This window comes from Schistocerca piceifrons, chromosome X (assembly GCF_021461385.2).
Source record: "Schistocerca piceifrons isolate TAMUIC-IGC-003096 chromosome X, iqSchPice1.1, whole genome shotgun sequence".
Taxonomy (NCBI): domain Eukaryota; kingdom Metazoa; phylum Arthropoda; class Insecta; order Orthoptera; family Acrididae; genus Schistocerca; species Schistocerca piceifrons.
Genome location: NC_060149.1, coordinates 588,886,819 through 588,912,800, shown reverse-complemented (window position 1 = coordinate 588,912,800; position 25,982 = coordinate 588,886,819). Strand labels below are relative to the sequence as shown.

Below are 25,982 nucleotides of genomic sequence, written 5' to 3'. Positions count from 1 at the left end.
TCTCCTTTACAGATGAACCACATCTTCCCAAAATTCTACCAATGAACCGAGGACGACTATCCGCCTTCCCTACAACTGCAATTACATGCTTGTCCCACTTCATATCGCTCTGCAACGTTACGCCCAAATATTTAATCGACGCGACTGTGTCAAGCGCTACACTACTAATGGAGTATTCAAACTTTACGGGATTCTTTTTCCTATTCATCTGCATTAATTAACATTTATCTATATTTAGAGTTAGCTGCCATTCTTTACACAAATCACAAATCCTGTCCAAGTCATCTTGTATCCTCCTACAGTCACTCAACGACGACACCTTCCCGTACACCACAGCATCATCAGCAAACAGCTGCACATTGCTATCCACCCTATCCAAAAGATCATTACGTAGATAGAAAACAACAGCGGACCTACCACACTTCCCCGGGGCACTCCAGATGATACTCTCACCTCTGATGAACACTCACCATCGAGGACAACGTACTGGGTTTTATTACTTAAGAAGTCTTCGAGCCACTCACATATTTGTGAACCAATCCCATACGCTCGTACCTTAGTTAGGAGTCTGCAGTGGGGCTTTCCGGAAGTCAAGGAATATGGCATCCGTCTGATACCCTTCATCCATGGTTCGCAAGATATCATGTGAAAAAAGGGCGAGTTGCGTTTCGCAGGAGCGATGCTTTCTAAAGCCGTGCTGATGCATGGACAGCAACTTCTCTGTTTCAAGGAAATTCATTATATTCGAACTGAGAATATGTTCGAGAATTCTGCAACAAACCGATGTTAAGGATAGTGGTCTGTAATTTTGAGGATCCGTCCTTCTACCCTTCTTATATACAGGCGTCACCTGCGCTTTTTTTCCAGTCGCTCGGGACTTTACGTTGGGCAAGAGATTCGCGATAAATGCAAGCTAAGTAAGGAGCCAATGCAGTAGAGTATTCTCTGTAAAACCGAGTTGGAATCCCATCAGGACCTGGCGATTTATTTATTTTCAGCCCATTCAGCTGCTTCACAACCCCAGGGATGTCGATCACTATGTCCTCCATACAGGAATTTGTACGAGACTTCAAAAATGTTTCAAATGGCTCTGAGCACTATGGGACTCAACTTCTGAGGTCATCAGTCCCCCAGAACTTAGAACTACTTAAACCTAACTAACCTAAGGACATTACACACATTCATGTCCCGAAGCAGGATTCGAACCTGCGACCGTAGCGGTCTCACGGTTCCAGACTGTCGCGCTTAGAACCGCACGGCCCCTCTGGCCGGCTGTACGAGAGTCAAATGGCGGTATGTTTGTACGACCCTCCTGCGTGAAAGATTTCTCAAATGCCAAATTTAAAATGTCAGCTTTCGTTTTGTTGTCTTCCATTGCCAGGCAAGACTGATCAGTGTGTGACTTCGACCCGTTTACCGATTTTACGTAAGACCAGAATTTCCTTGGATTTTCAGCAAGATCTTTTGGTAAGGTATGACGGTGATAGTGGTTGACTGCTTCGCGCATCGGTCTTTTTACAGCAACACGAATCTCTACTAACTTTTGCCTGTCCTCATTCTCCCGATCTTTCTTGTACCGCAAGTGCAACTGCCTTTGCTTCCTGAGCATTCTCCGAATTGCGCTGTTAAACCACGGTGGGTCTTTTGCGTCCGTAACCCACTTTTTCGGCACATACTTGTCCAATGCGTGATTTACAATGTGTTTAAAATTTGCCCATAATTCTTCCACGTCCATCGTACCGGAAGTAAATGAAGTCGATCATTTACTAAGTGCTAACTACTGCTTATCTCCTCTTTCTAGTAAGAATACTCTCCTAGCCTTCTTGACCGACTTTTTAACTTTCGTAACCATAGTCGTAATGACAACATCATGATCACTAATCCCTGTCTCAACACTGACACCGTCCATGAGGTGTGGTCTGTTCGTGACTACCAGATCTAAAATATTTCCATTACGCGATGGCTGTCGATTTAGCTGTTCAAGACAGTTTTTGGATAATGTGTTCAAAAGTAATTCACATGACGGCTTGTCTGTACCACCTGTAATGAATTCATAGACATCCCAGTCTATACTATGTAGGTTGAAGTCGCCTCCGAATAATATACCAGGAACCTGGTGGCCGGTAATAACACCCAATAATTAACTTTATTTCTCCTAGCCCTGTTAAACGTGTCCAGATAACTTCACAATGACATTCTACTTCGACCTCAGTAGACACAATATTTTTGTCAACTGCAATGAAGACACCACCTCCTACGGTGTCTATTCTGTCTTTCCGATACATGTTCCAACCCTCACTAAATATTTCAAAAAAATGGTTCAAATGGCTCTGAGCACTATGGGACTCAACATCTTAGGTCGTAAGTCCCCTAGAACTTAGAACTACTTAAACCTAACTAACCTAAGGACATCACGCACACCCATGCCCGAGGCAGGATTCGAACCTGCGACCGTAGCAGTCCCGCGGTTCCGGACTGCAGCGCGAGAACCGCAGGGCCACCGCGGCCGGCACTAAATATTTCAGAACTTCCTATTTCAGGGTTCAGCCAGGTCTCAGTCCCGAGAATAATTTACGCGCCACACGCTTCCTGGAGGGCAGTAAATTTTGGAACCTTATTCCGAATACTCTGAAAGTGTACTGCTAATATCTTGATAGCTGTAGTGTCTTTACACTGAGTACGTCCTGATTTCCCTACCTGCACGTCGACTGGTGAGTGTTCATCAGGACACCTCGCACTACTGCCTAGCCCAAAAAAAAAAAAAAAACCCATGTGCATGCCACAAGTACTCTGCTACCAGAGTAGCAACTTCCTTTGCGTAGTGCACACCTGAACTATCTAGGGGGTCCTACAATTCCACACCCAATAGCGCAAGTCTAGAAATTTTCAGCCAAGACCGTCACAGAGTCGACGAAGCCTCTGGTTGAGACTCTCCACTCAGCTCAAAACCAAAGGAACCCGATCCTCTCTGGGAACGATGCTGCAAAAAGACGGCTCTGCTTGCACCCTGCGTGCGAGGTCAGCGGTCTTCACCAAATCCGCCAGCCGCCTGTACGAACTGAGGATCGCCTCAGAACCCAAGCAACAGGCATCATTGGTGCCGACGACTACACCCCGTACGCTCGATAACCACAGGCAAGGCCGCCTCCACATGCTGGATGAGGCCCCACGGCAGACAAACCAAGTGCACGTTGGAATTCTTTCCAGCCCTGTACGCTAATTCCCTAAGGGGCTCCATCACCTGCCTAACGTTGGAGCTCCCAATAACCAGCAAGCTTTTGCCCCTGTGTGCCTGCTCGGGTCCTGCTAAAGGAGTGGCCACCTGCCCACTGACAGGATGAACGGGCTAGGCCAGCCGGCCAGCCTCCACATTGACCTTCCGCCTCGAGCGACACGAACACGTTGCAGTCCACCACTCACCCTGAGGTGAGGGCGGCTCCAACGCGCTGGGTACACTAGAAGGTGCCTCAGCGGTTGAGTCAGCGGACGCAGCAAGCGACACCTGGGGTGTATCAAGCGACGCGCCAGACCCTCCGCCGTCGCTGCACCTCGAGGCAGCAGCCTGAAGGTGGCTGACCGTGGCCAACAGCACGCTCAGCTAGCTGCTCGTGAACCGCGGCCAGTTCCTCCTGCGCCCGCACACAGCATGCACACACCCCATCCATCCTACTGCTAATATCTGGACGTATAGAGTTGCGACAAATAAAACAGCAATATGCGACTGCACAGTTGCGTCACCAGCGCCGGATTGAGCTGCGATATATAAGGTTCATGTATCCCAGAAAGCGAACCACCTCACAGCTGCTAGAAGAAACCTGATGGCAGAAATAGTTGACCACCTACTGCAGAGCACGAATGTCAGCGTTGATCACTTAAAACGTAAATACCGCCACACATTTCACACTGGCACCATATGGATAGGTGGCGTTAGAGCAGCCTCCCTGAGGCCATCCAATTGTAGTATGTATAGCTGAGTTCGTGGTGCATCACTCAGAAAAAAACCTTAATGTCTGAACCATGTTTATCCATGTTGTGAGGGGGTGGTAGCCACGTTGCTTATTCTCCCATTCATAGAAAGAGTATGGTTGGTTTTAACATCGAATGATGTTGTTGATATGTGTGTGTGTGTGTGTGTGTGTGTGTGTGTGTGTGTGTGTGTGTGTGTGTGTGTGTTTGTGTGCAGAAAAAGTGTTCAGGTGCTATACCACAGGCAATTCAAATGTTCCATTGAAAAATCCCTTTTCCAAATGTGTGTCTGTGGTGCTTAGTGAATTTATATTCAAGCCAGTGTTCAAGGAGTTAGCAGACCATATGTAAAATCAGCATCCCTTGGACAATCATATGATACTGCTGATTAAAGCAGTTGCCACACAATACCTCCTGACATGGCAAAAACATGCAGCCAAGAGAATAACTGATGCACTGCATTAAAAACAGGAAAACTTATACAAAACTGGTGCTCTGTAAAGGTCAGTAACTGATATTTGTACACAGATGTCTAGTGTGAGAGGCGTCTAGTATCAAGCAGTCATTATATTGAGGCAAACTGAAAATGTGATCTTATTGTATTTAATAAATAATGCACATTCTTCCTTCTCTGTTATGCCTGCGTTGTTATAACCAGCTACAAAAAGTTTGTGCTGTGTGTATTTTGAAACTAATAGTACTGGCATATTCAGTTTATCTATTAAAATTTGTTCCCTGTGTGTGATGGAGTCAGACAATTATAATTTCGTGTATGTGTAATACCTGTCAAATATACCTTCCACAAACAAACATTTATAACTACTTTATATGTAGATTGTTTCCAACTGATTGATACACCACCATACCAGTATGCAACACTAGTTTTGCAATAACTTGTGATCTTTGTGCTTCCAAATGGGACACATATTTTTTAACTATTTAGCCATTATTTGGCAGAGTATAGGCCTACTATAGTTTGTTCTAGCCAGTGTTGTTAATTAAGTTTTCATCACGAGTGACAGCATATTAATGAGAAATAGAATTGTCTCATTTTTGGCACATTGAAACACATTCCCATCATTGCGCAGTATGTTATGGTTTTTGCTTGTTTGTCGTTACAAATTAAATTTTTTCGTGATCTCGTCTGGCAGTGGCTTACCCTAAAAAGATGAAAGATAGATAGTAGTGTTCGCAAGTGTGTGTTATCGGTTTTTTCTCCTTCATTGAGCACTAAATTTTCTAGCAGTCTCTTCCCTAATACATTGAAACGTAACCCATGTGTTGTATGGCAACTACAGCCTACAACATTTACATCTGTAGCAAGACGTATTTTATTAATGATTGCATATTTTATTATGTTTGTTTGCTTGAATACTTTCCTAGTTTATGCAAGACCACTGTGATAGGTTGGTTGGTTGGTTTGGGGAAGGAGACCAGACAGCGTGGTCATCGGTCTCATCGGATTAGGGAAGGATGGGGAAGGAAGTCGGCCGTGCCCTTTCAGAGGAACCGTCCTGGCATTTGCCTGGAGTGATTTAGGGAAATCACGGAAAACCTAAATCAGGATGGCCGGACGCGGGATTGAACCGTCGTCCTCCCGAATGCGAGTGCAGTGTCTAACCACTGCGCCACCTCGCTCGGTACCACTGTGATAAATCATATCTATGTTGAATGATAAGTAGTATTACATTGGTATGAATCAGGATGTAGGGAAGCAGCATACTCACGCCTTATAAAATTCACATCAGTCTTTCCATTGTGTGCCAGCCTAGTCCACTGTAACTAGCTCTGACGTCATAAATATTGCACAATACTTTAAAATGAAGTAAATAACCTGAAACGTTTCTAACATGTCAGGAGTAATACAAAATCAATATGTGTTGGATATCAGTTCAATAACTTTAACCATTTGCGAAATTTGGATGTTTTTCTGTAAAAATCATTGGCGCAACAGAAAAGAGCTAGAAACTTAAAAATATACATTTAGATTCCTTTTGCATTATAATTTAGTAGAAACAGTATTCTGGATCTCACATATTAAAATTTTAGTTGAAATTCATGATTTTCCGGTTTTTGTCTTAGAAATTAAGGAAGCAAGATAGATTAAGTAGGTGAATAAATAAAGCCAGGATGTTTAAATTTGAGTAGAAGGGAGATCCGCTATAATCATAAAAATGTGAGAAGTTTCAACAGAATAACTATAAAACTATAGTTATAGCGTATCTCCAAAGAGCAAGTTCGGAGCTCGTCTACTGTGTGTAGTGTAATTAAATTAATTCTCTCGTCCAAAATATTTGACTTAGCCACGTCAGACTTTTATTATGATTACTTACTTGTGTGCTGATTGCACAATTAAATTGAAAGCTTCATCGGCCATCAGCAAAGGAAGCAATGATTTATTCGATAACTTAAAGTGGTGCATTACTAGCCCAGCGGCTAGTCGGGAGAGCAGATTTCATCAGGCGTTCCCTTAGCCGTCCGCACCGCGGCTTTATATGTAAGAACGCTGCGCGAAGAGAGGAAGGCCCCAGTTCTCTCCACACGCTGATTAGCGCACCACCTGTGCCGGGAGTCGCATCGCGTCGGTATCGTTGATATAAACAGCCTCGGATGCAGTAGTAAGTTACTTGGGATACGCGTAACCATGAAATCGTTTTCGAGTGAAGTGTTAATTTTGAGATGACGTTAATGATCTATCTTTAGTTTGCGTATGTCGTATTTTCACGTGCTGCCGCACCACAGACATTCTACCATTATTAGCGTGGCGTTTGATGAACATTATCATCAAATTATGGCGAGCATTCACTTAAACATTTTATTTGAACAGTTATAGCTGCATCAGCGCATTAGACTCTGAACTGCTCTGGTAGTTGGATTGTGTGGATTCTTTTTGGTCTGTGACTTTCAGAATATAGTGAACATTTTAGAGAGAATGGTTTTTGATTATGAATCCCAGACAGTCTCCTAATTCCTCAGAGCTATAAGCTGTAGCTATAAATGTATTTCTCAGATGAAGTGGGCACTAGGAATTCTAATTGCAGGCTTCACGTTTTGCTAACCACTTTCTGGTTGCCAATATTGTAGTTAGAGAACCAGTGTTGAGAACGGCAAACAACAGCATAAATACAAAACATTTATTCTATTATTCCACCCGCCACCCCACAAGGAGGCTGAGACATTTTTTTCATTCTCAACAAGCAACAGGCGTTTCATTTTTGTAAATGTCATTTGAGCCACCATACAAGATTATACAATCCATGGGAGTTAGTTTACTGACTTGTGATAACTTTGTCAGTTCACAAACTTTGGTGAAGATTGATCAGTCTCGATGCATTGACAGTAGTCTTCATTTATGAGGGAATGCAGGCTGCAACTGTGGCTACATGCGAGAACTTAACTTTTTTCTGTGCTTCTGATACTGGAATCAAGTAGTGTTGTTTTGCAGAAGTATTGGATCATGCCATATTTTGTATCTCTTTGTTAGTAGCCTAATAACCTTTCCACTGTCTCTCTGAAGGTGGTTTGATTAATATCGTTTTTGTGGCACTGTACTGCTGAGAGCATTGAAGGTTTTTCAGAGGAATATCAGGTAAGCACAGTGTAATTACCAGTATCTAAATAGGGTCTTGTGTAGCAGTGCTCATGCATCTGGGTTTTTGATGCTTAGTTTCACTAATACTGTTTCCAGTTAGGATTGAAAAACTCCCAGGTTCAAGACAGCTTTGGTCACAAATGGTTTACTTACATAGTCCCATCTGTAATTGTTTCAGTTCTATTGTTTGGTGAAATCTGATTCATAATGGACACACATTTTTCAGTACATTTAAGTGTTGAGGTGTACTTTTATAATATTTTTATGCAGAAAACTGTGTTGTTTTTAAATTCCACAATCTTGAAAAAAGGCAGTTAACTGAAAACAGTCACATTGTAATAATTTTTCTGTATACCAATAACAAACAATTCGACATAAATTGTATAACAACAGATCAAGACAATCGTTTTTGCTGGAATAAAATTCTGAATATAGTACCTAATGTTTATGCTTTATTTCATTCCCAGTTACCACACTTTTTATGAATGAATAAGGAATATACAGCCTACAATTTTATTAGGACAATGATTTCAAAACAAAACCTAGTTTCATTGTTAACAAAACTTTGTCATTGGCAAGCAACAAAGCTTCTTCTTACTTATTGAGACATTCCACACTTCTCAAACTCTGATATAAAGTTTTGGTCCATAATCTCTGTCTTAATACCTTCATCATTTAATTTTGTACCACAATAAATACCTGTCAGCTTGACAAGAAAGGATTGGATTTAAAAGACTGAAAATTATAAAATACGAAATGACGTAAACAGAGCTCAATGTAAAATGGTTTATACCTAAGTTGCCTAAAAACATTGGGACACTGTTAAGAACTCTCTTTCATACCAAAATAAGAAATTGGAACCTAAGGTAAGTAAACAATAACTAGACTCCCATAACAGATGGAAATTGGAGCACTGTTATACAGCCTTGCCTAACAGACATGTCATGTAGCAAGTGCTACTGCCGCAATTGACTTGTTGGTTACCAAAAAAAGTGCACTAGCCTCTTACTAGAGCTGGTGCATAGACCTTAAGAGAAGAAACGTGGGCATTTGTTGATGTGTATATGAATTGTATGGAAAAGAGTTTTATTTTCTTCCTCAGGGTCAATGTTATCCAAACTGAAGGTACCTTTGTTTGTGGATAACAAACTAGTAATTTATATTTCTTGGGATTCTCCACTGTTCTATTCCGTTTGACAATAGAATGAAGTTGTGCACAGTGTGACAAGTCGTTGGCTAAACATTAACTCACAGTGAGGTGTTTTATCAGACTTTTTAATCTGCTTCTTCATTGTTTAAATTATTAACAACAAAGACAGGTCATTTGGTTACCTCTTGAGACATGTGTGGTGGTCAGAACTGCAATCAGTCTGTTACACATTAGTAAATAGCTGCTACAATACATCATTCTGAAAAACAGTTGAACATATTGGTTTGTACGTCACGAAAATTGGAAAAGACATTGTCACTTCTCGTAAATCTGCAACTGATTCGTCCAATCGGATTGTTGTATCAGGCGATAGTAAGAATAGCAAAGAAAGAACCCAAGTTTGTGATGCACGTTTATTACTAAATTAACAAATTTGCATCATTTACATTGAAGACTGGCATATACTAGCTATTCATAATATTGCACTAAAAATTATTTCTAATCAGAAGAAACGTGAGATTTTAAACAAAAACTTTGAAATAACCAATTTGATGACGTTACATACGTATATGGTGCAATTAGCGACTGCAAATACAGCACAATGGCAATGTTTGGGTCAGAGTGTCATGGCGGCGATTCACACCCCCATGCCTTCAAAACGTAGTACTTCTGGGATACATAGCGCCATCTGCCTTTATTTTTACCTCCATGGTTCTATACTCTTCTGATCTTTTTATGACAGCAGGAAGTAGTAAAAAATCATAAACAAGAAGAGTGTCATCTAGAAAAGTGGGTGTGGCGCTGTGCAGCGATTCAAACATGGCAGCTTCTTTTATCATTTGTCAATCTAATTAGTCTGTGAAAATTGGAGACAGTATTTCTAACATGCTACAGAACTATCTAGTGGCAAAAATTTTTTTGTCATTTTTGACCAATTTTGTCTCATCCCCCCTTAAAGGAAAAATTGCAAATATGAGTAAGTACTGGACTAACATGTGCAGCACAGTACTTTAATATTCTGCTAGGCATTCCAACATATCCATCAGAGTCCTTAGTCTTCAGTGATTTAATTGTTGACTCAATCTCCCCCCTTGCCAGTATCACAGAGGAGTATTTCACACATCAATCTCAGAAAGGCATTTTTCAAGAGAGTTATATGATTCCCTATAGAAACTTAGTTTTTATTTCGATCACCAGTAATGCTCAGAAAATGATTGTTAAATACCATATGTATATCTGTCTTATCATTAATAGAAATATTTTTACCATGAACTGACTTTATATCGTCGAACTTGTGCTGCTGACCAGACACTTCCTTCACAACTGACTACATGGCTTTAAATTTATCCTGTGCATTAGCTATTCTATTTGTGTGCCACATACTCTTTGCCTTCCTAATAACATTTTAAGTACCTTACAATACTGTTTGAATAGGCTACTGTAGCTTGAATGCGACTACTTCTAACATTTTGATTTTGATATAATTCTCACTTTGTTCTGCATGATATCCTTATCCCACTAGTCAACCACCCAGGCTGCCTTTTACTGCTAGTACCCTGTTTAAATCGTTCTAATGGAAAGCAGCATTCAAAGTTCACGAGAAATGTGTTAAGGAAAGCAATATATTTGTCATCTATGTTATCGACACTGTAAACATCCTGCCACTCTTGTTCCTTAACAAGAGTTGCAGTTGGATTAGCCTTTGTACATAGTTTGTAACTATACACTCCTGGAAATTGAAATAAGAACACCGTGAATTCATTGTCCCAGGAAGGGGAAACTTCATTGACACATTCCTGGGGTCAGATACATCACATGATCACACTGACAGAACCACAGGCACATAGACACAGGCAACAGAGCATGCACAATGTCGGCACTAGTACAGTGTATATCCACCTTTCGCAGCAATGCAGGCTGCTATTCTCCCATGCAGACGATCGTAGAGATGCTGGATGTAGTCCTGTGGAACGGCTTGCCATGCCATTTCCACCTGGCGCCTCAGTTGGACCAGCGTTCGTGCTGGACGTGCAGACCGCGTGAGACGACGCTTCATCCAGTCCCAAACATGCTCAATGGGGGACAGATCCGGAGATCTTGCTGGCCAGGGTAGTTGACTTACACCTTCTAGAGCACGTTGGGTGGCACGGGATACATGCGGACGTGCATTGTCCTGTTGGAACAGCAAGTTCCCTTGCCGGTCTAGGAATGGTAGAAAGATGGGTTCGATGACGGTTTGGATGTACCATGCACTATTCAGTGTCCCCTCGACGATCACCAGTGGTGTACGGCCAGTGTAGGAGATCGCTCCCCACACCATGATGCCGGGTGTTGGCCCTGTGTGCCTCGGTCGTATGCAGTCCTGATTGTGGCGCTCACCTGCACGGCGCCAAACACGCATACGACCATCATTGGCACCAAGGCAGAAGCGACTCTCATCGCTGAAGACGACACGTCTCCATTCGTCCCTCCATTCACGCCTGTCGCGACACCACTGGAGGCGGGCTGCACGATGTTGGGGCGTGAGCGGAAGACGGCCTAACGGTGTGCGGGACCGTAGCCCAGCTTCATGGAGACGGTTGCGAATGGTCCTCGCCGATACCCCAGGAGCAACAGTGTCCCTAATTTGCTGGGAAGTGGCAGTGCGGTCCCCTACGGCACTGCGTAGGATCCTACGGTCTTGGCGTGCATCCGTGCGTCGCTGCGGTCCGGTCCCAGGTCGACGGGCACGTGCACCTTCCGCCGACCACTGGCGACAACATCGATGTACTGTGGAGACCTCACACCCCACGTGTAGAGCAATTCGGCGGTACGTCCACCCGGCCTCCCGCATGCCCACTATACGCCCTCGCTCAAAGTCCGTCAACTGCACATACCGTTCACGTCCACGCTGTCGCGGCATGCTACCAGTGTTAAAGACTGCGATGGAGCTCCGTATGCCACGGCAAACTGGCTGACACTGACGGCGGCGGTGCACAAATGCTGCGCAGCTAGCGCCATTCGACGGCCAACACCGCGGTTCCTGGTGTGTCCGCTGTGCCGTGCGTGTGATCATTGCTTGTACAGCCCTCTCGCAGTGTCCGGAGCAAGTATGGTGGGTCTGACACACCGGTGTCAATGTGTTCTTTTTTCCATTTCCAGGAGTGTATATATAAAATTTGTTCGAGTACAAAAACCTTTGTTTTAAAATTTGTGGACCACAGTCTGAAGGGCCATTCACCCCTTTTACTAACAGAATGCCCATCTAGCAATGAAGAATGAATAAAAATATTGTATATGGCTGTGTTGCTATTCCCCTGCACCCTGGTTGGAAAAACAGTCTGCATCACATCAGGTGAATTTAGGAGATCTTCAAACGTCTTTTTCCATGCACAATCACATACAAAATTAATATTGAAGTCACCACATACAATTAATTTTTGGTACTTTCTATAAAGTGAACCAAGAACCCTCCCTAGATTGAGCATAAATTCTCTGAAGTCAGAGTTAGGGGGCCTACATACAACAACATTTGGAAGTTTAGTTTCTCTAAATTCAACTGCACCTGCACAACATTCAAATACTTGTTCAGTGCAGTTCCTTGATGTGCCTACGGAATCAAATGGAACACTTTTTTACAGTCTTGGTCACACCCCCACTTCGCAAAGAACTCTTTGAAAAACAGCAAGCTAATCTGTATTCTGGTAAAGGAAGCCTCTGAATCGTCAAATTATTTAAGTGATGCTCCAATATACCAATAATGTCAGAGTCAGCATCTAGCCCTATAAGCAGTTCACTAACTTTATCTCAATTACCTCTTATATTTTGATAAAATATGCTAATTCCTTCACTACTTGGATACCTGGCCACCTCTGAAGGTGATTCCTTTGTTAGAGGGACTTCCTTTAAGCAGGGATACCTATCACCTGACTTCTATCTAAAAAAGGTGCTGTTCTAACACCAACTACTACAGGAATATCTCCATGAGTGATCCCACCACCACTCACTGCACTGTCACCTATAATCTTTGCCAGCCTCCCCCTCCCACACCTATTGAGGTGCTTGCCATGCCTAGTGTAACCCAATCTATTGATAGACTCAGTTGACACCACTACAATGTGACCCATGTCCTCCGTCACCAATACCTTCTCCAGCATCATATTAACACACCTAACAGCAGCATCAAGATGTGACCAGTCATGACACTGAAACAGTTGCACGAAGTGCACACTAATTCCACCAGTTTGAGTAGCTATCTTTACTAGGTCACCACCTATATCATACTCCCCATCCCTATCAAGGCTATTCCTAGCTCCACCCACAATCACTACCTGATCCTGTCTCGTAAAATTTCTACATAAATCCCTCATGCTGTCAGTCACCTGAGCCAATCCTGCACTGGGCTTCACAGTGCTGGTGACCTGGTACTCAGTCCCCAAAACTTCCTGCAACTGCTGGCCCACAGCTCCACCATGTGAACTACCTAGCACCTGAACCTTTTTCTTTCTGTTAGAATTTGCAACTGACTTAGGCCTCCTAACTTCTGAGGACTGCTGCATGTTTCCTACACCTACAGCTACAAGAGGCTCCATTCCACTCAACTCTGAAAGCTGGTCAAATCTATTGGTTATACGTAAAGTACAACTGTCTGAATATCTCCTCCTCCTAGGTGCATTCTTACCAAGTGCCAGTTCCCATTCCCCAGTGCCCTTCAACCTCCTCAACCTGTCTAGTTCCTCCTTTGCGTCTTGTAACTGCACCTGAAGGGCACAGATCTTATGCTACTGCTCCTATCAACTTATTTCTTTTACAAGGGGATCTCGATAGAATGTCCCCTGGCTTCCCCACTATATTTCCCCCAATGAAAATACTTTGAACAAATCTCACATCATAACCTAGTACTCACAAACCTACGACAAAGCCCACGCTTCTCACTCATGGTAAAATTTAAACAGTTACTGAAAAAACTGAATGTCTATGATACCTAAGTTCATTTACAATAGTAAAACATTTAAGGAACTAACAATAGTGGTCTCGAATTTCGCTCTCTACTACGAAACCAAATACTTTTATTAATACTACTAAACCACAACTAATAACAATACCACAACAACTTCACACAATTTATTATCTAAAACCAAAAACTCAAGCGAAAAATGGAACACTCAACGAAATTAAACACAGCGAACGAAAGTTTTAGTGAAATATTTCACTATAAACAATAAGAGACGTCTCCTGAAAACTACGATACTAAAAATTTAATAAATAACTTCAACGCACAAACATCTCTAAAAAAACACAGTGAGTGAAAGTTTCCCAAAGTCTATTAAATCGTTATTTCGCCAGAAACAGCACGATACACCGTTGAAAACTACTAAATTTAATAAATGAATAACGGTGTACAAACAACTCTGTCAGAACTTAAGAACCGCTACAGCTGCAACCGCACGCCGCTAAATGTAAATACACACTTCCTATTTTATCTTTGTGATGTTGGAAACATCAAATAGATACCACATTACTGTGAAACTCTTGAAACTGCACGAAAACAGGCGCTATTAGCAAACATATACGAAGAAGACACAAAGAAAATTAGTTCACTTTTAGCTCCATTGTTAACAAGATGGCTGCGCGTATAGAATAAATAAAGATTATTTAGCTTGCTATGCAAGAAAATCATGTCAAGTAGCGTCAGAATACTCACAGTTATGCAGAAATGGTATCACTCGCATTGCTACGCTAAAACAGACCAACAAAATATCTCGTGTGCGTGTGGTACGAAGTACAACAGTCGTTTAGTCGCGACTGAAATGTGTAACCATGAACTTAAAGTGCTATAAGAATTGCAAGAAGACTTGAAAACTACAAAAGAACACATCACATGACTCGAAAATATGGTAAGATACTGAAGCACATCACCACATCAAGATCGAAGACATACCCAGATTTACAGTCAACCAAAACATACAAAATCTAAAACTATTTCAGAAGCCTGAAACTGCTTTCAGGAAACAGAGCCCGAAACTTACATTTAGTTGACGAACCTAAAACTGTTGGGGTTTGTGAATCAGATAAAGCGCATCAAACTGTGTTGCAAAAAACAAAACCGTTAAAACACCAGCTGGGTCACAGTACGTTAGAATCCGACTGTCGTAAAGGAAAGATAAACAAACCGTCGAACATCAACACTCAAATGACAAAAAATAATACTAATACAGTTCTGCTTGCTGACACTCAATTGCAGTAATGCTTGGCTACCAGCAAGATGTAATTACGCTGAAGCGCCAAAGAAACTGGTATAGGCGTGCATATTCAAATACAGAGATATGGAAACAGGTAGAATACGACGACGTGGTCGGCAACGTCTAATAAGACGACAAGCGTCTGACGCAGTAGTTACATCGGTTGCTGCTGGTACAGTGGCACGTTATCACGGTTTAAGTGACTCTGAACGTGGTGCTACAGTCGGCGCACGAGCGATGAGACACAGCATCTCCAAGGTAGTGATTAAGTGTGGATTTTCCTATACGACCATTTCGCGAGTGTACTGTGAATATCAGGAATCCGGTAAAACATCAAATCTCCAACAGCGCTGTAGCCGGAAAAAAATCTTACATGAACGGAACCAACGACGACTGAAGAGAAGCGTTCAACCTGACAGAAGTGCAACCCTTCCGCAAATTGCTGCAGATTTCAGTGCTGGGCCATCAACAAGTGTCAGCGTGCAAACCATTCAACGAAATATAGTTAATATTGGCTTTTGGAGCCTAAGACCCACTCGTGTACCCTTGATGACTGCATGACACAAAGCTTTACGCCTCACCTGGGCCCGTCAACGTCGACATTGGGCTGTTGATGACTGGAAATATGTTACCTGGTCAGACAAGTCTCATTTCAAATTGTGTTGAGCGGATGGACGTGTATGGGTATGGAGAAAACCTCATGAATCCATGGACCCTGCATCTCAGCAGGGGACTATTCAAGCTGGTGGAGGCTCTAATGGTGTGTGGCGTGTGCAGTTGGAATGATATGGTACCTCTGACGTGTCAAGATACAACTCTGACAGCTGACACACACGAAAGCATCCTGTTTGATCACCTGCATTCATTCATGTCCATTGTGCATTCCGACGGACTTGGGCAATTCCAGCAGGACAATGCGACATCCCACACGTCCATAATTGCTACAGAGTGTCTCCAGGAACACTCTTCTGAGTTTAAACACTTCTACAGGCCACAAAACTCCCCAGACATGAAAATTATTGAGATTATCTGGGATGCCTTGCAACATGCTGTTCAGAAGAGATCCCCACACCTTCGTACTCTTACGGATTTATGGATAGCCCTGCAGGATTCATGGTGTCAGTTCCCTCCACCACTACTTCAGACGTTAGTCAAGTCCATTCCACACCATGTTGCAGCTCTTCTGTGTGCTGTGACCTACACAGTATTAGGCTCTTCAGTGTATTACTAGCTTTATGAAACCTGGAGCTGGTTTGCAGGAAATCTTGAAGGACTGCAATAACAAAAGTAGAGTATTACAAAGTCAGTGACTCGTGATTCTAGGTGACGCAAATGAAGTGTACAAAAACGTGCTCAAAATAGCAGCCACAATTCTAAGTGACATATTGAGTAAAATAGATAATCAAAAAGCGATTGTGATAGGCATACCACATAGGCATGACCTTATGACATCTTCTGTTACAAACAAAGAGATCCAAAAGGCCAACATGACTTACAGACAGATCTGTCAGTCCAATCCAAATGCTTCTTTCCTCAGCGTACATGACCTGGAAAGGAAACACTTTATAGCACATGGCATGCATCTGTATAGAAGAAGCAAATCATTACTCAGTCAGGGAATTAAAGTGTTCCTGGAGGTATTCACCACAGAAATGAGAACTGTGACAATGTTGCACTGCCATCAGAAAAAAATTACATGCAAAGCATTGTACACAGCCAAGGAGCTGAGGCCATCATAGGCCTGCAGAATTCTTCTTTACCAGCTGATCCAGAGGACGGGAAAGCCGTCACTGCATACTCATCTGCATTCACAACAACAACAACAACAACAACAGGAGTAGAACACCATGAAGCACCTCCAGCAGAAGAAGGGGAAACAACTGTAAGCCCATCTGCACTCACAGCAACAACAGCAGCAGATGACACAGAAACACCAACAACAAAAGAAGAGGAAACAACTGCAAGTGTAGTGTAGTGTAGTGTAACAGGCAGGCGAAAATAGTGCCATCATCCCATCTGAATGACTTTTTAATGTCAGGCACAAAGAGGACGAAACCACCATGGTAAGTGGAACTAAATGTTTAACAGTATTTCATGAAAATATACAATCACATAAGGAATGAAGTTCATCAACTAGAATTAGAATTGCAAACACTGGACATTTGACAACATCTGTACAATGTATATTTTTCTACAGATGAATAAATCTATCAGTCAAACAAACTCCTAGCAATACTGAAGAGGCACTGCTAATTATTGTGGATATTAAATAAACTGCAAATTCTAGCAAACAGTAGCTGTAAGCAGCCATGTCAGTCAAACTATCAATGGAAACTGAAATTCACGTTGGAAATAAAGATTGCATTGTGTCATGCTACCTGTTTACCAATGCACTGACAATCAACTATATGTTCTTGCAGTGTTGCACATGGGTTGTCTGCTGCAGCTATGTACATTACTCGAGCCATCTGACAAGGTATGAATTTAACTATTTTCAACATTTTTTAAAAAATATTTACCATTTGTGTTAGCAGTTAAAATATTGACATCGTGTTTCTTCTGGTGTATTCTCCCTGTATAAAAAAAAAACTTCAGGGCAGGTTTCAACAGGTCAGATTGGGTCATTCCCTTGTCAGTGTTGTAACAAGGACCTATATAGATCACACCTCATACTTGTCATGAACTGCATTTGAGGAATCAGCCATTGCTGCAACATGTCGAGGTAGGAATATCCAGTGACACTGCTCTCAAAGAAGAAGAATTGCCTGTACAGTTTTGGACATGACAAGGCACAAAAAACATTTACCTCTGGAGAATCATGCTCAAATTCAGTGCATTTGGGTGGATGCTTTGTACCCCAGATTCGACAATTATGCCTGTTCACTTTCATTAATGTGAAAAGTGGCTTTGTCACTAAAAATTAAGTGATCAATAATGCCATCCCCATCCACATTCAATTGTTGCAACTGCAAACAAAACTCAAAACGCTTGTCTTTGTTGTTGTCATTGAGCTTCTGCACTAGCTGCAATTTGAATGGTTTCATAGACAGCTTCTGTTGCAGGACTTTCCACATTGTCATTGGAGACATTTAGAGTTCACAGGATGCATGCAGCACTGACTTCTTTGAGCTCCTTATGAATGTCTCTTGTATGCGCTCCACATTCACGTCACTCACAGTGTGACGTCCACTTCTCACTGAAAATTCTAACCTATTTAATTTATTTGTGAGATACTGTATATGCGAGCCCCATGATAGATTTTTATCCAGTTGCATTCCCAGGAATTTCACTCAGCTAGCTTCCTGCAAATCCTGGTTCCTGTAATTGACTTGCATATCATTTAATATTACTTGTTTTGTTTTAAATTACATTGACCGAATCTTTTCCATGTATAATTTTAACCCATGTAAATCAAACCAGGTATCTAATTTTTCAAAAGTATTTCCTACAGTTTGAGGAATTTGGTCAATACTGTTACTTTCAATGATTACAGACGTGTCAATTGCAAATGAAACTGCTTGACACTCAATGTTAAGTGGTAGATCATTTATGTAAAACAGCAACAGAATGGGACCTAAAGCCCTGTACAGACGGAGACATTTCTTACGCCATGACTAGCATAGCTAGTAAATTGCTTCATGCGAATGGTTACCTTGCTTGCCATCTGGTGGCATGCCATCACACTGCTAGTAAATGGCATGCAACCAAACAAAGCTATGTTCCACACCATATGGCTGCCATTTGAGTGGATATGTCTGTTTGTTTTTCTCTGTCAGTAGTGCACTTTGTGATAATGAAGTGGTCTAAGGAAGCTATAGAAATTCTTATTCAGCCATACAGACATGAAACATACCTTTATGACACAGAATCACCCACATACCATAACAAACACGCCAGGAAATACTCACTCAACAAAATAGTTGATTCATTGAAGGAGGTTAGGTTTCCGTCTCATGCTGAAATTATAGTGAAGTTTGCATATGACATTTGTGTCAGAACTCAATAAAATAAAAGCCTCAACAAAGAGTGGTATGTGATCTGCTGGCGTGTAGGAAAAAACGGTCGGTATTTTAAGAAAAATTTTTTTTCAAGGAAAGAAACTTGAAGTGCTGAATTTGCACAAGAAAGCACAGACTACACTAAAAACAATTACGTCACAGTAAGTAATTTTTTACCCTTCAATTTCCTCTGCAGTTAGTACAGTAAGTAAAAAAATTAACTGATATCTGGTTTGTCTCAGCAAACTTCACATGATGCATTATACTAACAAATTTGCAATGCATATGAATAGCTTACTTGTCTGATGTGTTTAGTTTACAGTTCGAATATTGTGGATTTGAACCCCAGTAATATCCTTATTTTTTCTCATTTGTAACTTAAAATTAAATACGTTGTGAAGCTGAGTTCATGGCCCATGCTCTTGCAGTGTCTCATATTGGCCATAAATATCCGACCACAAAAAATATAAAGTACACACTGCAAGCTGTGTACAATTGTTATCATCATTTTTCAGGATGAATGTCTTGTCAGTGAGGTACCAAAGTCTCCCATTGATTTTAGTGAAGATTTTTCAATTATAGACAGCTGAAAACAGGGACTTTGAGAAAGGTCCATAAAATATGCCATAGAGACAAAAGATAAAAGGAAAGTGCTCACAATGAATAAGAAAATGCTATTTTCAAAGGAGCAGATAATATGCTGACCAGCATACATAAACCAAAAACTGTTCCCACTGTTGTTGAAGTATTTGGTTCATATGTAACTGCTTCCCTATGGCAAATAAAAAGTAAAGCTCTGGTGGTGGAAAATAAGAGAGAGATATTTAATATACTTTGTGCTGTAGAAGAGGTAGATCTGGGCAATAATGAGTAACAAGATTTTTTCTTTGTTTATTTTGAGTAACAAAACTGTTTATTTCTTTATTTGAGTTAAAAGACTGCTTATTTCTTTGATTAACAAGTATGTTTATTTTTTTATTTTCATTAAAATGTAATTGCTCAGTATCTATAACATACAAGTTAAATGCAGTGCTTTACTTTGAATGTGGATTGTAATTATTACAAAATATATTGCTAATACCAACTAAGTTAATTTATACATATCATACACTGTCCTGCATACCATGTTAACTTTTTTGTCATAATTAGCATTACTTACTTTCAATATTTGGTGCTTTATTAGTACTGAATTTCTTTTACAGATTCCCACTGCCACTGTACATACCCAGTAGCATTGAAATATTCCTGAAGAGTATCCCTCACTTTCCTAGCTTCTTTAACTGACCTGTGTTGACCTCGTCTTCCTATACCCCTCAGATTGTTTTGCTGCCATTCTCTTAGAATGATAACAGTGATTTGTGTCTTCTTTCTTTTTCAGTTGTCCAACATAATTCTTCTCACATGCCCAGTAAGAAAATTATGTAGCATACAAATAGACAATGTGATTTTCTGTACAGTTTCAACAGGTAGCTCCATTTTCTGAAGGAGAATTCTGAACCTATTGCTCAATATTCCAAAATCATTTTCAGAAGTTCTTCTTGCCCTACTCAAACGGTAACTAAATATTTTCTGTTGCTGTGTGAGATTTCTCTTATATCGCTTCATTATATGCTCTGATAAGTGAAAAGCATCATCAGTTATGACTATATAAGGCACTGCAGTTGGAGTTCCTGATAATATCTCTGGTGTAGGAATGTTCATTAAATTTTCAGCACCAGTAAGAATTTCACAGAAGGAACTATTCTGGAACACTCCTTCATCACTAACCCTCCGATTGCAGCCTACATTCACATATGCAAATTTATACTGTGCATCAACAAGTGCCAGTAACACAATGCTGTTACCTCCTTTGTAATTGTAGTAATATGATCCCATACATCTTGGTGGTCGGAATTCCACATGTTCCCCATCTAAAGTGCCAAGACAATTTGAAAAGTTGTACATGTCTTGGAACTGTTTTGATATTTGTTTCCATTCACTTTCTGTTGATGGCATCTGAAAGACAGAAAATATTATGTGAATGTGTCAATGTGACTTTCATACATGGGAACTGAAAAACAATTATGAGCTTAAAGTCTGAAATCACTATGTTTTGCACACATTTTCCCCTAACAACTGAAAATGATGCATTATGAAGTGCACTAATTTTGTCTGAAAATTCCTCAGGTAGGGGAGAAACAGTTTTGAACATACACTTTTACAATGTAGGGGTACTTTTCGAATATAATTGCCAAACTATGAAACTATAAAAATGTGTGAGAATGCCTGTACATTGGTATAGATGAAGTTTGGATCAGAGACACATATTTTTTTGAAAATTGTTAAGAATTCCAGTTTAAAGAATTTGTTGCTATTTCTAATGAATTTAGCAGAATAAATGGAATGCTAGGGGTTTGCCCACTAACAAAACATAACAAATAAAACTACATCAAAAAGTTGTGGCAGAGGCACCCAGAATACACTCACACCCCAAAAAATGTTTCTTTCTGAGAGTAACACATCTGACCAAAATGGTTCCCTTATTGTACTTTTCAGCTTTTTTAAATGTGTTATTACATTTACTTATTTTGGTCATGTTCTCATGAAATTTAACAAAATCAACGTACCTACATGTATGAATCCTTCAAGCACTGGTAAATGGGTCACAAGTTTCAGGAATAATTGAGGATATCGTGCTTACAGGTATTGTGAATGAAAACATTAGGCTTCTGTAGCTATCTCCAGTAGCCATAAACCTCAGTGTTACAACTTATGGAATTAGTTCGAGTTTACAAGTATGCACTGTACATACAGCAGCCTAGTAGGTTTATATAAACGAACCTACTCACCTCTTTGAAGTTGAGGTACAGTCTTGCATAGCTGTGTTTTGCTTCGTTATTCTTGGAGCTACTAAACGAAGCAATTTCGAAAATTTCGTCTCGCCCATTCTCAGAAAATTTTTGTATGATTCCCTGTCCTCCAACCTCAGTTCACTGCGTAATAGGCTGTGCAATTCCGGACCACCGTCGACAGATCTGAAAATCCAAGGTCTACTCAATCATCTTCTATTATGCCAAAGTAAATTTATTCGCCTATGTCGCCGAGACATTACTGCGCTAGTGACTGTATAAGCAACAGCTGCCATTCACAGGTCATCAGCCATTTTCTAAAATATTGTTGCGCCATCTGCAGTCATTGTGTGGACAAACGCAGCTACTAGATGGCATGCCATCTCTTGAAACAGGAAGTTGTACCATCTAATTGCCCCATTAGTGGCGCAAGACATGCCCTCGTCTGTACAGGGCTTAAGACAGAACCTTGGGGTACTTCTTGTGAAATGGTTTTTCCATTTTGAAGTATAAGTTCCTCTGTTTGAGGATAGAACCACTCTTTGTTGTAGTTGGTTAGGTGGGACTTAAACTATTCTGACACAATGCCCCTGATTCCATATTTTTCCAGTTTACGAAGTAACAAGGATTGGTTCTCACTATCAAAGGCCTTCGATAGGCCACAAAAAATTCGTGTGGCATGCAGTCTGTTGTCTAGAGAGGAGCTGCTTTTACCTACAAAATGGTTTACAGCAGATACAGTAGTTTTGCCTTTTTGAAATCCATAATGATTTTTTGGAATTCTTTTAATTTTTTATGAAATTTTGAATTTGTATGGTGACTACCTTTTCAAATATTTTTGATAGTTATGGAAGAAGAGACATTAGACGATAGTTTCTCATATGTTCTTAAGTATGTCTAGAAAATAACCTTCTTGAAGGGAATGGTTAACTATTGTTGACATCGGCTGTGCAGTTATTTTAAATTTTTACACTTTTCCCTAGATGTTGGAAAAAGTAACGAAACGTCCCTACGTGTAGGTACATGTCCATACGGTTGGGAGCTATGCCAACGTAACATTTTGCTACTCAGGTAACTGTTACACATTCCGATAATGACCCAATTAATCTTTGGCGTAACAAAGATGAAGTGTAGTGGGACCCTTATTCTTGTTTATGCATCAGATTATCGTGCCACTCATGACGTTGACAACTTGATTGCTAAAATTTTACAGTGAAAGTACGTATTTCGGCAGCCGGATGAATGACAGACTGTACATTAATCAAAAAGAAGAGTAACGCAGTGACGCGGAGCTCACGAGTGGTTACAACTCTAGCAACGCTACAACTCCCACGGGGAAAAATCATCGAAACGGAGCTGCTGTTGAAAGAGCTGTTGCTTAATTTAAGTTTGGCACAGAATATTAACTACCAGTAATGGTATTATAATATGGGGAGTTATAGGTTTCACTTCTTCTACCATGTCATCACTGCTCAACAGGGAGACAACAATAACTTAAGTTTCATCATACAAAATATAGTTGCGTAATTGCAAATATAGATAAAAAAAATAACACAATTTTGTGAACTTAATTATTACAGCGGTAAGCAGTAACTATTTTTGTGCATACAACATGCAACTCTCTCTCTCTCTCTCTCTCTGCCTACTGCGGTGAGTTTGCAGATTGAATGTTGGCCAAACTGTGTATACCCAAATTCGCTGTCTGAGTGTATGGGAAAGATTGTTTGCTGTTTAATGTTGGAAGTGCGCGTGGTGTGTGAGGAAAGAAAAAGGTACTTTAGTAAGTTTGGTATGTTATTTACGATTGTTCGTGAAAATGGAAATTACTGGTGTGGCGTGATCAGCGTACATGCTGATTTCGTACGCGACGTTAGAGTAACTCCTAACGCTGTTTGTTGGCGCCAAAATGTATTTCTGATTTTACTGAAAGTATATGCAATTCAGCGGATGACCGCGAAGGAGCAAAACTGTAGAAAATAACTATAGTATTAAATATACCCGATATGCAGCTGTAAACGTTTATGCTCAGCTGTGCAACATCAAGAAGCCTGCTATGCTCGATATTTGTCAGTCTGCTAACTAACTTGCTTATTTATGAATGCATAGCTGCCCCAGTGTGTTAGATCGGAAATATTTATTTTAGAGTCTGACAGTATTTAAGATGGAAATTATTTCTCAAAAGTGTTTCCAGTGTATTGTTTTTATCTTGCGATCGGAAATGAAATTTGTATTCAAAAACTTACTAAATTAAGCGATACATTCAGTGGTTATACAGTCAGAAAAAGTGCAAAGTAGTAGAAATAAATGTACTTCAGTGTTGCTGGCTGTGTAAAAAGTGGGAAGAGAATTGTGAGTGTGAAAAAAGTTTGGGTGATCTAGTACACATGTTATTGAAATGAATAGACTTTAAGGATGGATTGTTGAAATCTTGGGTTTCATCTGCATTTCAGAATAGTAGTCCTGTATTTATTGCCATATATATTGCAGCCTGTAATAGCTTAAAATAAGAATGAAACTGCGTTCAGTTTCTCTTATCATTAAGAATTTTCATTGAAATAATGTGTGTAGAGTACAGTCATTAATAACAGGGGAATTATTAATGGATGTTAATTTCTTTCAGAGATGGCAGCCAGTCCAGAAACAAATAAGTCTCTGAGAGAAGCCCTGTATGATACACTTATGGGGATACTTTCACCACACCAAGAAGTAAGAACTGCTGCAGAAGACAGGATACAAGCCCTAGAAGTAACAGAAGGTAAAATAGTTAATTGCTGGGCAGCAGTTTTTATTCATAGGAATTCTGTGCTGTGATGTTTACAATTTTAGATTGTCCTGTTTCCACAGGACTAAAACATTAGTTGTTTGGGAACATTTTAGAGCCATCAGTTTGTCACTCAGATCTTATCATTCTTAGATGAAAGGAAAGGAAGGTGATTTTATAGAGCAAAGTTAAAATGTGTCTGCCAAGTTGTTAAAGTTTCAACATGTATTAATGTCAGTCAATTTGTTTTAAAGAGGTGGAGCAGTGTCAGTTATTTTAATGTTGTCCGAAAAATTTTCTCGTGTTCATTTTGTTAGTGTGTAACAATAAATCCAAAGTAAAACAGATAATGGTTTAAAGAAAATGTCAAGGAATTGCATTTTATGTGACGTGAGGGTAAGTTTGTGCTCAACGGAATGTTCTTGTAGTAGCAAAAGCTACCAACCTGAAAGTTGGCCTGAACACAACATTGCTTCACTATTCACGGTCCTGTGTGTGTGTGTGGGGGGGGGGGGGGGGTGTATGCATCTTGCCTTCCTCTAACGTTACTGACCTAGCTGTTATAGGAGGGCCTATATTTTAATGTGGAACTCATAGCCATGGTGCAACTGCACATTTTTCACATGGACAACTCGTTGCCCGAGGTGAAATAAGGGATTAGAGGCAAAAAAATAAGAGCACCAACTCTGGAGCATTGGGTTTGTAGTTTAGCATTTACCTCTTAGGCTGTCCAGCCACAGTGTGGTAATGACCAGCAAAGGAAAAGTCTGTGTAACAAATACTGAAGTGACATTACACTTTCTATAAATTCACTTTAATTTCTCAATTGAACACTGACTTGCCGTTTCAGGAAAGTCTTTAAAGTCGATTGTCCAATAACTGTCCTTGAACAATTTGGGTTTAAATCTAGAATAAAGGCATTGTGTGTCAAACCTTTACTCCCCTATTTTGCATAGGTTGGCAATATATCTTTGTGTAGCCAATGAGGTAGTTCTAAGTAACCAAAGGGTGGCAGGGAGTATTAGTGTTTTTAATGCCACAATTAAAAATCAATTGACTTTATTTGCAGATTATGAAAGCTTGGCTTGAACTGCTACGACTTCCATAATTTTTTGTACCTTCATTTCAAAACAATGATTAACAGACACCTATAGCATTACCAGAAGTCTACATTCTCGAATTTGAAACTGTGTGTTAGTTTGTGAAACCAAAGAATTTGATGTCAGGAAAAACAATTCTGCTACATCATTTCAAAATTTTAAACATGGCTGAAGCAACAACTGTTGAAAGTCTTCACGATAAATGATAACAGCCAAACAGTTGCAGGATAATGATTTATTGAAATCCTACAGGAAGACACCTTCGTTAGCAAAAAACTTAGCACCATAACTGAGATAGAAGAAAAACACACATATAGCTTTAAGTAACCATGAAAATTTCCAAAGTATTACTAGCACAAAAACTTC

The 25,982-nt window shown here is 40.4% G+C and overlaps 1 protein-coding gene across 1 annotated transcript in view; it reads left to right on the top strand.

Annotated features, from left to right (window-relative positions):
* Window positions 1-23,443: 23,443 nt before the first annotated feature.
* Window positions 23,444-25,982, top strand: part of LOC124722121 (importin-9) — a 147,894-nt gene continuing 145,355 nt past the window's right edge. The window contains exons 1-2 of the mRNA XM_047247326.1: window positions 23,444-23,527; window positions 24,376-24,510. Of these exons, the coding sequence (XP_047103282.1) occupies window positions 24,378-24,510 (133 nt within the window). The 5' untranslated portion in view covers window positions 23,444-23,527; window positions 24,376-24,377. The remainder of the gene's footprint in view (window positions 23,528-24,375; window positions 24,511-25,982) is intronic.